This window comes from Cydia splendana, chromosome 9 (assembly GCF_910591565.1).
Source record: "Cydia splendana chromosome 9, ilCydSple1.2, whole genome shotgun sequence".
Classification (NCBI taxonomy): domain Eukaryota; kingdom Metazoa; phylum Arthropoda; class Insecta; order Lepidoptera; family Tortricidae; genus Cydia; species Cydia splendana.
The window spans coordinates 1,571,364-1,588,866 of NC_085968.1; the positions used below are offsets into that span (position 1 = coordinate 1,571,364).

A 17,503-nucleotide genomic window follows, 5' to 3' on the forward strand; every position below is an offset into this window, starting at 1 on the left:
CACTCGTTGCGAATTTCCTTTTTTCGCACTTGTATCGTAATGTCTCTTCTTCCTCGCGTTATCCCGGCATTTTGCCACGGCTCATGGGAGCCTGGGGTCCGCTTGACAACTCATCCCATGATTTCACGTAGGCACTAGTTTTTACGAAAGCGACTGCCATCTGACCTTCCAACCCAGAGGGGAAACTAGGCCTTATTGGGATTTTTCCGGTTTCCTCACGATGTTTTCCTTCACCGAAAAGCGACTGGCAAATATCAAATGACATTTCGTACATAAGTTCCGAAAAACTCATTGGTACGAGCCGGGGTTCGAACCAGCGACCCCCGGATTTAAAGTCGCACTTGTATCGTACTATTCTGAAATTAAAACATTGTATTATTGGTTTGATTTTTAAACGAAGGTTTTGGAAAGTCGTTAGATGCAATATTGTTGGGTGTGGATGAAAAACAAAGCTTATTTTTATTTCAAGCGTAGGAAATATAAGTCTATCAGCTTTTGAGTGCTGAAACTATAAATTATTTAATTAAAATTTAATAAACCCCCACGCCAATCAAAAGATCAAACGACTTTTTTCCATCATATTCACCTTTTTAGGGTTCCGTACCCAAAGGGTAAAACGGGACCCTATTACAAAGACTTCGCTGTCCGTCCGTCCGTCCGTCCGTCCGTCCGTCCGTCCGTCCGTCCCTCTGTCTGTCACCAGGCTGTATCTCACGAACCGTGATAGCTAGACAGTTGAAATTTTCACAGATGATGTATTTCTGTTGCCGCTATAACAAATACTAAAAACAGAATAAAATAAAGATTTAAATGGGGCTCCCATACAACAAACGTGATTTTTGACCAAAGTTAAGCAACGTCGGGAGTGGTCAGTACTTGGATGGGTGACCGTTTTTTTTTTGCTTTTTTTTTCGTTTTTTTTTTTGCATTATGGTACGGAACCCTTCGTGCGCGAGTCCGACTCGCACTTGCCCGGTTTTTTTTTATACTACGTCGATTATTTTATGCTATGGACGCCTGCAACTCCAGAAGTGTTACAGTATGCGCGTTGCCGACCCTAACACTCCGCACCCACGTTGAGATCAGTACGGTTACCATCAGTTTGTCACTGACATAAACGCCGTCGAGAACGTAATTTACTTTCTATACATCCCGTTTGCACTAATATGCGAGTGCGAGCGAGATGTATAGAAAGTAAATTACGTTCTCGACGGCGTTTATGTCAGTGACAAACTGATGGTAAGGTAACCTTACTCACCGGCAGCAAAACAACACTATGAGTAGGGTCTAGTCTCTCAGAGTATGGTCAGATATAACAAGAGTTCACCCTGTATAGGCAATTACTAAATTCGTCCTTTACTACTAGTAAAAAACGTCCTTTACTAATAGATAGCTAATAGTACAGCCTGGCAAAAAAGAGTAGAAATTAAAAAGTGGCAACACTGTAGTGTCGTCCCGTTCTCTTATATATATTGATTTGAAAAGGACGACACTACAGTGTTGCCACTTTTTAATTTCTACTCTTTTTTGCCAAGCTGTAGGTAAATAGGTTTTTATCACATGCACTCGCTCAGTAAATGTGGAATTGCACGCTGGTTTAGCGGGAGTTATAGAAAAAGCGTTCTCCCTAGGGAGTTATGAAGTTTCTAGTGCCATAATTAACAGTTTTTTGTCTTTATACTTAATTTTTGTATTGCAAGTGTGATGAAAAACATTGTGTGTAACTCGGGGCGTAATAATATTGCAAACTCGAGTCTATAAATCGCTCCGGCAAGCCGTCGCGATTTAACTTACTCTCGTTTGCAATATTCAACTTACGCCCCATGTTGCACAATGCACAATGTACTATTGACGCACGTCAAAGCAGCACAAGCATCAAAAACTGTAACAATACAACGTTGCGCCGATAACTCGATATTTTCAATGTACCACCATTGACCATTAGTGTACCTTAGTCCATTGTAATAAGGTTTATTTATACAGTGTCAGTCTGTCTCGATTGTACAGATTTAGCGAGTGACGCGTGCGCCGACCTCAGCGGTAAACAATAGACGGATCTTTGGTTGGCCGTGAGACAATGTTTGACATATCAAACGCTTTTAGGACGTACAGTCGCCATCAGATATATCGGAGCGGCCAAGGTGTTCACAATATCTGAACACGCGCTCTAACGCCCTGACAATAGAGGCGTGTTCCGATATTTGTGAGCACCTTGGCCGCTCCGATATATCTGATGGCGACTGTACAGACTGAAAAATAACAAGTTAAAGACGTCCGGCTCTTGGTGAACAGAAGTTCAAACGTGTAGGATGTTCCATCGGGAAGTTTCCAAATATGCGAAATCCACGTGAAAAACTTTAGAAACTTTTCATATTTTCGGGGATCGAATTTTATCAATTCCAAAATGAAAGATTGTTTCATTTCTTGTAAAAAGATCCTGAAATATCCGAGAACCTTACCAACTTTTTGGAAACTTTCCGAGAACCTTTCCAACTTTTTGGAAACTTTCCGAGAACATTTACAACTTTTTGGAAACTTTCCGAGAACCTTTCCAACTTTTTGGAAACTCTCCGAGAACCTTTCCAACTTTTTGGAAACTTTCCGCGAACTTTGCACATCGATTATGTAGTGTAGTGTAGGGAGATGGGCCGCTGCCTGCAGAAAAGGATGAAATTATGACGTATAAGTAACACTTGCACTGCATGGGATATCAAAATCGCTGCAGACTTTTCTTGGTCTAACTCTAGTATCATAACTCATAAAAAGTAGATCCAACTTTTGACGCCGAGTTATTCACTTCATATCATTAGGCATCTTTCATTGTTGCGCGCCAGATGCACTGCGAGTCGTGTCAACGTCGTGTCATAACAATATCAAAATTTCAACTAATGTTTAAAGTCAGAATCTACCACTATGACCAATAATTTCAAAGCTTTGTTAATAGCCCCTGAAATAGTCGAGCCGACTATTTCTAACTCCGCAACACAATGTATTGCGAATCGGTAAAATGTTTAGTCTGAGACCGCAGCACAAACACGGGTGACAATTGGTCAATAAACAACACTTTAGATCAGAAAAACAATGATTCGTCTCACTTTCTAATAATTTTTCTAACGAAACAAGCTTGGGATATACAGATGGGTCCGTACAGATGACGCAGATAGGTATGTCTGATGGACAAGTCTGCCAATGTATGGTGAAAATTAGGCGCAGTTCTGTCAGCGGACAGATATCTGGCTAAAAATGGACCTAAGGGTGGTATTCCATTTGTCCAATGTCATTGCGTTTCACTCTCTCATTAAGCAAAATGTGAGACAAAATACACATTGGACAAAGAAATTGAACAGGTGGAATACCACCCTAAGGGGCATGGCACACATAAATTAGTACACACCCTAAGGTAAGTTAACAAAATGAAAGGAAATCTATACCTGTGAACAGCATTTTCTCGGGCAGGGTACCAAATGGTAAATGTGACTCACAGGCGTCAGCGGGCTCGGGATGCTGGCCGTCCGGATCATGGACAGCTTTCGGCGCTGCTCGGCCGAGAGGGAGGCTCGGCGACTCCTGCCGAGACCGTAACCGGACACGTCAGGTAAGTCGGCGCTCACGCCGCGAATCAGCGTTGGTCGAAACATTTGGCACTTTTGTTAGGTTAGCGGCACTTTGGTTAGCTTATGCGGCACTTTGAGCGGCACTTGCTTTAGCTTAGTTCATGTGTTACTTAGGTCAAGATTGGAGAGTATAGGTAGAGTAAGCGTGAAATATTGATAGTTATTTAGTTACATAAAAGTTGACATCCATTAAGGCGGTTTTGACAAAAGTAGATAGTTTTTATTAGTTTAATTAAGTAATTCTGTATTTACTCACATTTCAGTGACCTTTATATCATTACAGTAAGGGCTGGTAGCTATAGCTACCAAAGGAACGTGAGTGAAGTACCTAATACCTGTATAAGCTTAGTTTACAACACAATTATTTAGTTACACAAAAGCTGGCATCAAAAGTGACATTTTGGCAAAAGTAGAATTTTTTTGCTGGTATTCAATTATGTACTGACATAAAGACTCAATTCGAAAGCGACCTTAATTAATACCGACAAATTAATCACTTCAAGTAAGTCAGAGCATGAACAAGCAGTATCGGAACATTTTGGCACTTAGTTTAGCTTGGAGTAATTGTAGGCACTCTCTCGAGCCTTGGCACTTAGTGTAGCTTCGCTTAGATTATCGTTAAATAAGAAGACGATTAAATAAGGAGCGAAGTATCCTGGGTGTCCGAAGATCCGACAGGATGAGGAACACAGAGCTTCGCTCCAAAACCCGAATCGTCGATGTTGGGGTGAAGACCGCCAGGCTAAAGCGGGACTGGGCTTGACATGTCTGCCGGATGCATGATGACAGATGGGCCAAAATAGCCACTAGCTGGCATCCCCAGGGTAGTCGAGGCAGAGGCAGACCGAGAAAGAGATGGCGGGACGACCTGGATGAATTCCAGCGGGATGGCGGGATCTTGCTCAGCACAGGGAGGATTGGAAAGGAAGAGGGGAGGCCTTTGCCTAGCAGTGGGACACACACATAGGCTAATAAAAAAAAAGAAGACGATTTAGACTTAAGCTTGGACACACTTAAAAACTTTTCGGTCAGCAGATGGGATCATTTGCAGCAGGAAAAATGTCAGAAGAGAAATGATTATTATTCATTTGAAACAGATGGACGCTAGACAGCCGTATCGTAAATTACTCACAATTGCTTACGCTTCTAAACAACATGCTTGTTTGTTATTATACGGTTAATTGTGTCATAGTCCCATACAATAATAATCCATTTATTTTTGGATCTGCCGGCGTATGGATGGCTTTATTCATCTTTATCCACGTGATAAAATAACTGTCACTTTTTAACACCATGGGATATGGTATAGAAAGTGACAAAAGTGGCAAAATGCCGGGATAACGCGAGGAAGAAGAAGGACTTTAGCAAGGATGTAACAGAGCAACAATTTAAAACCCAAAAATTGTCGAATACACGCCTGTCTCGCTATTGGAGTTGCAAGCGTCCATAGATTACGGTAACAGCTAACAATCAGGCGGGCTATAATCTTTGTTGACATCATGCTTGGCTCCAACATTCATTTGTATATTTTGTAAACACGAAAAGTTAATGAAGCAAACAATTAATGAAGTTGTTATTCGTTTGTCAGATACATTTAGATATTGTTGTTGTTAATTAATTTTAATGAATATTTTTTTATCTACAGATGTCAATCAGTATAAAAAAAAGGATGATCAACTTTGGCCAACGTGGGATTTGGGAAAAAAGGGAATAAATATTAACCCCCTTGCCTATTCATAAACGCGTTACAAACCTCAATTAGCTAATAATCGTTTGTCCTTATCTGTCATTTAGACTTACGTATTTGTAAGAAAGGGATAAAACATAATTTAACTAAATCAGGCCCGTAAAGTTTTATGACTAGGGGGGGTAAGCACAAGCCTTTATAAGACAGAGGAAATATATTTCCCGTATGATTTTGAACTTTGTTTCAATTTGATAGGGTTCAATTTTGCATTATTTCTGACACCTTAATCCCTTGTAGAGGTTAAAAAACATATTATTAATGAAAGGTAGGAAAATATAGTAATAAAGGCGAATAGCAAAGCATAAAATCACATTGAACTTCATATGTTTTATTTTATTCCAATTTTATTCAATAGGACCGGTATTTTAAGTACATTTTATGTAATACACAGACTGAGATTCAGCCCTGTAGCCACGGGGGCTTAGATTATCAACCGTTTGGGTTTGAAAATAGGCCTACACAAAGCTTTCTTAGGTTTCGTGTTCTGTTTAACAAGTGACCCTAGACTCTAGAGTCAGTCGCTACTCACAGTAGGTAACCAAATTAAGTAGGTAGGCTTTCAGTGACAATAATCAACCAATTTAAATTTTCAATTAATTTTAAATTTTCTTGTAGAGACCATTTACACTGAAACCTAAATGTTTAACTTAAATTATGAATTGATCTCTACTTCAATCATGTATCAAATCTGAATATTAAAGACAGAATCTCTGTATGAACCATCACTAAAGCACGAAGCTTAATAAAAGTTCATTTTAAACCTTCAATCACCTTTTTCTTTCCATTTTCCTTAGACCTACACTACACTAGAAACATCACTAAGTCCACAAACACTAACCACGCAACGTTTACGCTGCGGACACGCGCGTAAGTTACCCTAAAAATGAAATGCAACGGAAAACGCTTGATTATAATTTAGCGAAACGCGCGATTCGAGCCGAGTTCCGGCGTTGAATAAAAAAGTAACGCCGCTACGCCAAAACGCGCGAACATAACCCTTTCAGTGTGCACAACGTTTATAGACGTCACATAAGCCTAACCCTTTCAGTGTGCACAACGTCTATAGACGTCACATAAGCCTTACGCTTTAATTGAGTTTCACGAGAAAAAAATCGCGCGACGACGTGAAGTAACGCGCGATCGGAGCGCGATGTAAAGTGGTAGAATGAAAGTGTATTTGAATCGTCGCCAACGCTTGTGCAATTATCTATCTGACATTTAAAATAGGAACGTGTCGCGGGAGCCGGTCTCCAGATTAGAACGTCTACGGATTTTTAATTAGAAGGAATTTGAAGAATACTTTGGGAACAAATAAATTTTTAGGGTTCCGTACCTCAAAAGGAACCCTTATAGGATCACTGTTGTCCGTCCGTCTGTCTGTATGTCAAGACCCTTTATCTCGGGAACGCGTGGAGGTATCAAGTTGAAATTGAAACCATATACTTACTCAAGTCTACGGTTCCTTGAAGCTGTGAAAAAATCACAATTCTAAGTTAACGTAGGTAAAAAAAAAGTTAAGTACGGCTGTTTATGCCGCAAAAAACGTACATTTCGACACTCTCAAGGGAACCAAGATTGCTAGGGTACTTTCCGTTGACCTAGAACTATGAAATTTGGCAAGTACCTAATATCGTCATAGTTAAATTTGTTCGGAACCCTCGGTGGGCGAGTCTGACTCGCACCTGGCCGGTTTATTACGTTAGATTTGTATAAAATTTGGCTGTTTTGAAGATCTACTCATTCCGGGCTTGTCCCAAAAAAAGTAATTTACAGTACATATGGTCCTATTTTCCCGCACTAGTGCGTAAAATAGAATTTTTCGTGCGATGCTAAAAGTTTAAAGGGCCATAGTATGTACTGTAAAACGTTGTACGATACACGTGCGAATAGGTAATTCGCAACTCGTGTCGATTTAAAAACACTCCCTTCGGTCGTGTTTTAATTTATCGCCACTCGTTTCGAATTTCCTCTTTTCCGCACTTGTATCGTAAATAATTATTTCAGTCATTACGTCTTCGTTACTCAAACTACTCAGAGGAAGATTTTTGAATAGGGCACTCTAGTTATTCGCCAAATTTTATCGTAATGTAACGAAAAAAATATTCTACAACAAAATAAAGATGGACCCAAATGTCAAAACAAGTGAAGATTATAAAATCGAATTAATTAGAGTGACAATCAACATGAAAGTTTCTAGGGACCTCATAACTATTATCATTGTGACAATGTACGAAATGGTACCTACTGAAATTAAATTAATTCACTTATTTACTAGAACTCTCGCGCTATTATTTAGCGAGACAGGTTAGGACGATATTAATATTTCGCGGTCGTTATATGTAATGGGCTGACGGCAGACAAGCATAAGTTATATACAGTTTTCGAACGATACCTGTCAAAGTGTATCATTACCCTCACAAAATAGACACAATGGCTGGTGTTTTTAACAAGCTTTTATTAGGTCGACCTGTATGTAATGGAATCTAAGGTAACTAATTTAACCATCTTCCAAGGATCGTAGCGTCATGAAAATTGGCAGCTGTATGTAGTTCTGATGACAATACAATAATATGGTACTGTCGAACTGATCTGATGATGGAGACAGGAGGTGGCCATAGGAACTTTGTGATGAAACAACGCAACCTAATTGTGTTAGGGGTTTTTAGAATTGTCTCGATGAGTATTAGTTGTCTGTCGTAAGAAAAGTACAGTAAGCGATAAAAGCTTGTACCAAAAATTAAATTTTTGCCAAAAAATGAAATTTTTGCCAAAAAATTAAATTTTTGCCATAAACTTATTAGTTTCGTATTTCTTCTTTCTTCGAGCGTAAAGCGCGAATGAAGCGTGTCCGTTTCAGGTTTGGCATTTTTTTTTGTACGGCTGTCATTCTCCTCGCATTTCAAAATCGGTTCTATTAAAATTTTTGTGTTCTCGTGCTTTGTACCCTCGCAAGTCTCGCAACGCTCAAGATTCTACTGTTCGAACCACTCGTTACGCTTTCGCTTGCTCGCGTATCAATAGTTCATTAGCACAACATTGCCCCTTTTAAAACTGTTTAGTGAAGTTTTTTTCTGTCAACTTCTTACTAAGGCTCCCTCGGGATCCCAGGATCCATGATCGGGAATAATCGGGATCCACGATCGCTCAAGGGGGTCGAGACGTACGGTTTTGGTTAAAATAATCACTCGTTCGTCTTGTATTTTCTTACCATGCCATATCTAATTGAGATTTTACGAGTACAGACGTCAAATTATTATTCTAATTGCTCACAAGAAAATATATCTGTTAAATCAATAAAAAATAAACTCACCCGTTCGATAGAAATATGCCGGCGTCTAAAAAAGTCCGATATACTACACAAATACATCTCACTCACTGAACTACACCTTTCTCACTAATTTAATATTGTTAATTTAAAAAAAGATAGCACGAAACTTGACCGATAAGCACCGAGTTCGGACATTGAAGACATTTGAAGGTACCCGTCATATAAGGCAAAACACTCAGGGCCTGCCGCGAACGCCGAAGTACGCTAAATTGCGGTCATCTTTCCCTGTCACTCTAATTACGTTTTAATTGGGGTGAAAGAGAAAAATGCCCGCAATTTATGATGAACTACGGTGTTCGCGGTAGGCCCTTCTGCTGTCGATATCATAGAGGGCAATACAATATTTAATTGCCTGTAGTATATTAACGACCTTACGGAAATCACATAAAGTCGTTTTTCGCTTGAGCTGTGTTGATTCGAGTAGTGTTTATACAGGTCGTTATGAAATGAAATAGTTCGATGTTTAAAAATACGTTGTTGACATTTTTTCGAGTGGAATGTGTTTGAAAAAGAAGATTTAATTTAGATTAGCTTATTTATATTTGTAAACTACTATTTTAATTTTTATCTATATTTTTCGCGTCATCTTATTGATGAATCTCCGTATTTCCTAGAGTCCTCACGACCAAAGAATATAATACTCACTAGGAGAAGAACGGTAACTCCATACAAAAAAATGTCCCCAACCGTTTATACGTTTATACTAGTGGCGCCGTCGTTGTGTACCAATGGAACTAAAGTTGACAACCGGTTTAGCCTGGCGGGTATTGGTAGGTAGTAATTCTGTTGATAAACATATTTGTTATTTTCATATCACGAAATATATGAAAGATGCAAATATTACCCCTTGTTTGTGGTATTATCAATTAATTTAAATAAAAGGCATATTTATGTTTATAAGTTTTATAACATTGTATTATTTTATTTATTAAAAAAATGTTTTACATATAGAAATATACACTGAAAATTAAACCCTGACAACTTAATAAAAAAATAGACATTAATAAAGCGCATTCACAAAGTTTTCAGTACAATACAAATAACTTTAGGCATGCCTACCTATTACACTTTACACACACAGATACACTACACTTTACACACGGCATTTTACACAGATTTCCAACTTGTATTCATACATTTCTTCACGGTTAATTAATACGCTTTCCAGATGCGTTATGACGCGGTTCCTTCTGAACCCACTAAAGCTATGAATTTCACTCAAATATGTATCTTCAACAGCCGTTGCTCCGCATTTAGCACATTTTCTATGTGCATTGCTGTAATCCATGTAGGTACAGACTTACAGAGTCTTAAGTGGTAGTACCGCTACGTTGTATTTATTATTTAAAGATTTAATAACTAAAATTTTCGTTATGAACTTTAACCACAGCAGTTGGACAGAGTCATTGACAAATATTTTTTTTTATTATGGTGGGTAGACGTACCTACCCTCCATATATTTTATGAACATTGATAAAGACAGTTGGAAGCAAATATTCATTATAAAACTTAATCGCTTGTAGTTAAGTTTTAACTGTTTTAAGTCCCGTTTTATGATTAATAATGTAAAAAAATCGTGAAAATTTAAATCTTAGTTGGGAGCAATGTTGCTGTAGAAAAATGTTTTTATTTGATTACTGGCAACTTTTTCTAGGAGGCCAAAGCACACATAGAAGCTTCAGGCGCATACATGGCAATTATTTGGGGACATAACTTTCTTAGGAAGTGAACAGGCCTTGCTCACGACACGCGACACAGGCTTGACCTATTCTGTATCTTTAGGTATTTAAAAAAGTAAACAACATTTGTACATTTTCGGGTAGTTTTAACATATTGGTTAACCGACCAAATACAAAACCGCCTGGATCAGTATCAGTCACTGAACGACCTGACTTTAACCTACATTATTTGATCATATAATGTTTTCAATTTCATCTAGCTTAAGGAGCCATTTGAGAGTAGATTTTGTTTACTTTTATTCATCTTTTATTTAAATACCTAAAGATACAGAGTATAGCGTGAGGGCTACTGTTAAGTTAAGCTAATCAAATCGTAATATTTGCAAGTGAAACTTAACTCCTATATTTGATCTATGCCTCGTAACGAAATCCATTTTTTGTATTTTTTTGTTTTAATTTGCGATTTGTGGAAGACTTGGCTTGAATACAAAAGGTATACAATGTTATCGAAATAATACATAAGATATAATGGGTAACATTCACATAACTTTGGGTGATTATGAGGATTATTCTCGTGTTGGTATTTCAGTCACAAATTTATGCTTTTCTCCTTGCAGTTGACACCGTCATTGTTTAATATTACTGGGTTTATGAAAATACTTACATGTGTACCGTACGATAATAATGTCACCACATTGGGATAAGTTTGGGATAAATTCCAAAAATCTGTCTACCTAAGAACTGATCCGACGGCAGTAGGAAAGATTCTGAAACTGCGAAATTTACACATGGAATAATTTCGTTAACTTCTTGCTTATTATAAAAAATAAATTGCATTCTTTCCAAAATAATATAAAAGCTAAGTCTATCTACATAGACACCCGCTACACTACAGACAGCGACTTACAGATAAGTAGATATATTATGGCGGTTTTTATTAACTGAGACGTAGTATATAATGAAAATCTGAACTATGTATGTAGAAATGTTAATAAATATTAAAAGCCATTTAATTCATAGCTCACCAAAATATTCTGACAAGTAACAATTCTTTAATACAAAAAACAAAATTAATAAAGATAATATTAAACATCCTGTAGGTAAAAAAAATTTATTGTTAGGGTAACTGCAGAATCAGCCGGGGCACACGAGTCTCGTGAAATGTAAGCTGCAAAATTGCATGAACACAAGATGTAGTTACTACCAATGAATTTATAAAATGGCCAATTGGTTATGCCCCTATTTCGGCTTGAAAAATAAATGATGTCTTTACTTTAGGTCTTACCATAGACTACAAATACCCGTGTTCAACACACGAATAAATGCATGCCCTATAAAGGGTCCCATATAACCATTCCAGTCGCAGAATCACAAAGTGGTAACTAAATGTCAGATGTGTCGTAACAGAGTCCACACAATGTGTCTAGAATTGTTTCGAAACAAAGTGTCGTCGCCGTGTCTACACTTTTCCGTAACAAGGTGTCGACACATTTGTGTGCACTTTGCGTGCGGTTTGCGACTAAATCTGACAGCTAATTTGTGACAGCAAATGTCAATATAAAATACCTCTTGAAAACCAAGGTTTGTCAAACTACTATTAGTGTCTCGTGTGCTCGTAATTCTAGTAAGTCATCAACTCATCATGGGCAATGCAAATGATAATAATCGACCGAAACCATATAAACACCCAACACCCGTCAACCTTTTACAGAAAAGTTTTTAAAGAAATGCACTAAGCTACTTAGGTCAAGCAACGAATGCTCCAACAGTTGTAGAGGGAAATGCTCGGAACACAATTTTTGACTCCGTAACTCGGTTTGACAAGTTAGTAGGTGAACATATCAAAAGTCCCCGGCCGTAGCCCTTGAGCGGGGGGGAGAGAGGGGGCTTTGAAGGTCCCATTTTCCGGTTTTTCGATTATATCTCGGAAACTATGCATCTCAGCGAAATGGCCACTTATACAAAATGAAAGTTAATTTAATTTGTTACAAGTTTATTCAGTCAATTTTTTCGATATGTTGAATAGTTTTTGAGATATCCGCTCTTGAAAGTTTATTTAGGGCTCTCAATTTTATTTTGATATATCTATATATATCAGTGAAGGTGCTAGGCCGTGTTTGGTATCGTTTTCGTATAAATCTGGGGTGCTGAATCCATTTAAGGTATCACATTGACACCATTCCGCAAAATAAAAAAAAATCTTTTTAGGGGTCCGTACCTCAAAAGGTAAAAACGGAACCCTTATAGGATCACTCGTGCGTCTGTATGTATGTCCGTCTGAATACACAAAATAGTTCTTTACCTATAGATGACAGGAAAACCTATTAGAAATGTGCAGTCAAGCGCGAGTCGGACTTAATGTACGGAACCCTTAATACGCGAGTCCGACTCGCACTTGGCCGGTTCTTTTGAAACTCTTCTTGACGCTTAACCGCTGAACCGATTTCGTTGAAATTTGGTATAGAAATAGTTTGCGTCCCAGAAGAGGACATAGGATAGATCTTATAACCAAAATCATCTTTTGAAGGTGTGAAAAGTGGCGTGGAAATTTGTACGGGAAATCAATAACCGCTGAACCGATTTATATGAAATTTGGGATGGTCTACATCTTTGATTTAGTTAAAAATGATGAAAAAACATGACTTCAAACCTAAACTTAAACAGTATTAACTTCAAGAAGTCAATTCTGAATTCCCCCCTACACCTCATTTCACACCTTTAAAGGATGATTTTTGAGATAACTTATTATATCCTGTCTCGGGACTCAAAATATATGTGTACCAAATTTAAATTAAAACTGTTCAGCAGTTTAAGCGTGAAGAGGAGTTTAAAAGAAAGTATTTTAATAAGTTTATATGTTTCTACTTCGGAATGGTGTCAATGTGATACCTTAACTAAATTTGGTACTGCGAATTTATACGAAAACGATACCAAACATGGCCTCATAGCTTTACTGTTGTAGAAGTCAAAATAAAATTGAGAGCCCTAAATTCTTATTACTTGGCCAAACTTGTGTAGAAGGAAAAGGTAAAATAAAAGTCTTCGGCAGGAATATAAGACACAAATATATATATTTTTTGCGTTACTATTTCATTCATCAAATATAAACATACCTTGATTATACTATTCTAGTGAGATCCTCATAGATAAACAAAAATATTTACTTAAAAAATTACAAGGTCGAAATGTCACGGAACTTGTGAGAGTAATATGTGAAAAATAAAAACTTTTATGACAAAAAAAATCTGGACACAATTTAAGAATCACCCAATTGCGTCGAGGAATCATCTGTATTTTTGCTTGTTTCATTACCTCCTCGCTTCTTTTTTGTCCTTTGTATTCTGTAGCAATTTGTTAGATCTGAAAATAAAGATAACTTGCGTCGTCACGGATGTCGATTTATAGGTTTTGTGCAGAATTCGAAAACGATGATCATTTTATAATCCAAGATGGCGGCTACGTATTTTGTCATAAAAGTGGAATCCAAAATAGTCATCATTTTCGAAATCTGCGCCCCCTAAAACCTATAAAACGATATCCATGACGACTTTTATGACATAGTGCATTGCCGCCATTTTGAAATTGAAAATGTTATCATTTTCGAAATCTGCGCCCCCTAAACCTATAAAACGACATCCATGACGACTTTTATGACATAGTGCATGGCCGCCATCTTGGAATCCAAAATAGTCATCATTTTCGAAATCTGCGCCCCCTAAAACCTATAAAACGATATCCATGACGACTTTTATGACATAGTGCATTGCCGCCATTTTTAAATTGAAAATGTTATCATTTTCGAAATCTGCGCCCCCCAAAACCTATAAAACGACACCCATGACGACTTTTATGACATAGTGCATGGCCGCCATTTTGGATTCCAAAATGGTCATCATTTTCGAAAGCGGGGCCCCCTAAAACCTATAAAACGACATATATGACGACTTTTATGACATAGTGCATGGCCGCCATCTTGGAATCCAAAATGGTCATCATTTTCGAAATCTGCGCCCCCTAAAACCTATAAAACGACACCCATGACGACTTTTATGACATAGTGCATGGCCGCCATTTTGGAATCCAAAATGGTTATCATTTTCTAAATCTGCGCCCCCCAAAACCTATAAAACGACACCCATGACGACTTTTATGACATAGTGCATGGCCGCCATTTTGGATTTCAAAATGGTCATCATTTTCTAAATCGGGGCCCCCTAAAACCTATAAAACGACATCCATGACGACTTTTATGACATAGTGCATGGTCGCCATCTTGGAATCCAAAATGGTCATCATTTTCGAAATCTGCGCCCCCTAAAACCTATAAAACGACACCCATGACGACTTTTATGGCATAGTGCATGGCCGCCATTTTGGATTCCAAAATGGTCATCATTTTCAAAATTGGGGCCCCCTAAAACGTATAAAACGACACACATGACGACTTTTATGACACAGTGCATGGCCGCCATTTCGGATTCCAAAATGGTCATTATTTTCGAAATCGGCACTCCCTAAAACCTATATATCGACACCCATCTCGACTTTTATGACAAAGTGTTTTGCTACCATCTGCATGCAAGACATTTCTATTATTTTTACGTACAAAAATGGCCCCCTGTCAACTTTCAATCGAGATTTAATCGATAATTTATTCGATTAATATTCAGATTAATTTAATTTCAATCTATGTTAGGTCGACTAAACTAATCGCGATTAAAATTTGAGAATTAACTTTTTTTATTCCATTAATTAGTCGAATAAACAGTTAATCGATTAATGCCCATCTCTGACCACGGCATTTTTACACTTTGAGAATATCTGAAAACAAATCAACACAAGGAGCCATTTTGCAAATCCAGTAACATACCAGTAACTTTGTTATTACTTTTGACAGCGCGTGTCATGTGTCAACACAGAGTCGACACAAAGTCGAAACATTGCAACTACTTTGTGACTGCAATATTTCTCAGCCTTAAACCATATTTATACATCATAATTAACAAGTTTCGTAGTATGTAAAGCGTTATTTCTGTTATTTAAGTATAGTATACGCATCGAAGTACTAAAAATGCTTCAAATAATATAGTTATGAACACAGGCACTGAGAAGTAAACAATTTCATTTCCGGCTAAACTAAAACAATGTGGTGGCGCGTTGATTATATTACACTTAGTTTATCAAATCACTCGAGCAGTTTAATTCCCCATAATAATTTAAGTCCTATTGTAATATAAATGCAAACAATATATAATTACGTCTTGTAATCCGTTTTAGAGATGGCGTATTAATGTCACTTATTTTTATTTAAGTATTTTTTCCATCTGACAGTTTCCATTTGACAGGAACAAAATGAACGAATGAATGAATGATTTTGGCATAAGGTAGTCGCAAACCCGAAACAATGTGTGCACACGGCGACCACACTTTATGTCACTTTGTGTCATGTGTCGACCCTTCCCCATTTCTGGTAACTGTGTCGACACGGCGACGACTCTGCGACTGGAATTGTGACCGAAACAGACGGTGTCGACACAAGATGTGTCAACACCGCGTCGTAACGGCGACTGGAAATGGTTGTATGGGGTGGTATTCCACCAGTCCAATTTCTTTGCCCAATGTCAGTGCGTCTCACTCTCTCATTAAAGCAAAATGTGAGACGCAATACACATCGGACAAAGAAATCGGATAAGTGGAATATACCACCCTTGTCAGCTTACATATCAGGCTTATAACACAGAATAAATAATAGTACCTACTACCGTACAGAAAGGACACTTCCTACAAAACCGAAGTTTGACAGCGATTCAGGGACGAATTATGCTATCCCTTTCTAATGTATGGCACTATCCCTTTCGGCTATTTAGGGTTGTCAAAATTAAAGTCATTATCTTATCTGTGGTCTTGCACGCAAATGGACGTCAAGTGGTGCCAACCCTAATAATTGCTCGGAGCAATGCTGAGTCGAACGGAACTGAGGTTGTGCCGAAGTCAGGAGTGTCTCCCCACTGCTTATAACAGTTATAACTTGCAGCAACCTCAATTATGGCAGCGCCATCTACTGGTATCTTTGCGCGTCTCATTGAATAAACAAGGAAGTATCGTGTTCGAGCGGCCTAAGAACCGCTTCGATCCCGCGGGAACTACATATAACTAATTACTACAATTACTGGCGCAATGAACAATTGATGCTTTAATCATTGCGACGAATCAGTTGTTTGTTTATAAATATTATGTGCTGTGGAAAGATATGGAGCAGTTTGATGGCAAATATGTACTTTTAAAAAAATACAAAATAAATCCCCTCTGGCCACGTGGTCCTACCAATCGGACCACATTAGGTATATCCAATTATCCAATCCCTATATCATAGATAACATTTTTTTTTGCTTTGTAACGCGAACAAATACGGAGCGGACGGACAGACAGGCGGACATGGCGAAACTATGTTAAACTGACTACGGAGTCCTAAAAATACCGATTAAATCATTTAGTTGAATGCGAAAAAAAATATATGTCTACGAAAATTTGACGCAATATCTGAAAATGAAAAAAATATCCACGTTAAAAATTTCATTGTTATCCGAATTTTTATAGATTTCGTGGGCGTTAGAATAATAAAATAACGCATAAACTAGCCGCGGCGTATAAACTTTTCACCTTGCCGGGACCACATTCTAAACAATGGACTACGCTGATTTATAAATTAGTCATAATTTAGGAACTAACATAATTTATGCCGTTTACATTTACTTCGTGCTTTCGTGGTTCATGCATGACGTTCATGTTAATACCTATTTCCTTACGGTACATAGGTATGTTTAATTGGTGAGAAATGTAGACAGGTGACATAATATTAGGTTCTAAACGAAGTAAGCTCCTGAAATCAATGCGGCTCACAATCAATAAGTACTTACTTAAATTTCTTTTTTTATGTTAAAAGTCATTCTTTTTCCTTCTCAGTTTGTTTTACTTTTCTTTCACAGTGTTCAGTATTACCTGCTGACTAGCTTTGTATACATTCTAAATGATAAAACTAGTGTAATTCAGTTTTGTAATAGTCTCACTGAAATACTTTATAATTATTACCTTTACTGTTATATATTTTTTAGATAGTATTTTAAATTGTCATGCT

The 17,503-nt window shown here is 37.7% G+C and overlaps 1 protein-coding gene across 6 annotated transcripts in view; it reads right to left on the minus strand.

The window, feature by feature from the left end:
* The window catches only part of LOC134793375 (uncharacterized protein ZK1073.1), a 67,549-nt gene extending 58,753 nt beyond the window's left edge, over positions 1-8,796 (minus strand). For 4 of the 6 annotated variants that reach the window (XM_063764939.1, XM_063764940.1, XM_063764941.1 and 1 more), the window contains exon 1: positions 3,432-3,653. In XM_063764939.1, coding sequence (XP_063621009.1) covers positions 3,432-3,638 — 207 coding nt within the window. In that variant the 5' untranslated portion in view covers positions 3,639-3,653. Of the gene's footprint in view, positions 1-3,431; positions 3,654-8,671 lie in introns of those variants that run through there. The other 2 variants (XM_063764943.1, XM_063764942.1) reach the window with 2 other exon arrangements.
* Between the last annotated feature and the right edge of the window lie 8,707 nt (positions 8,797-17,503).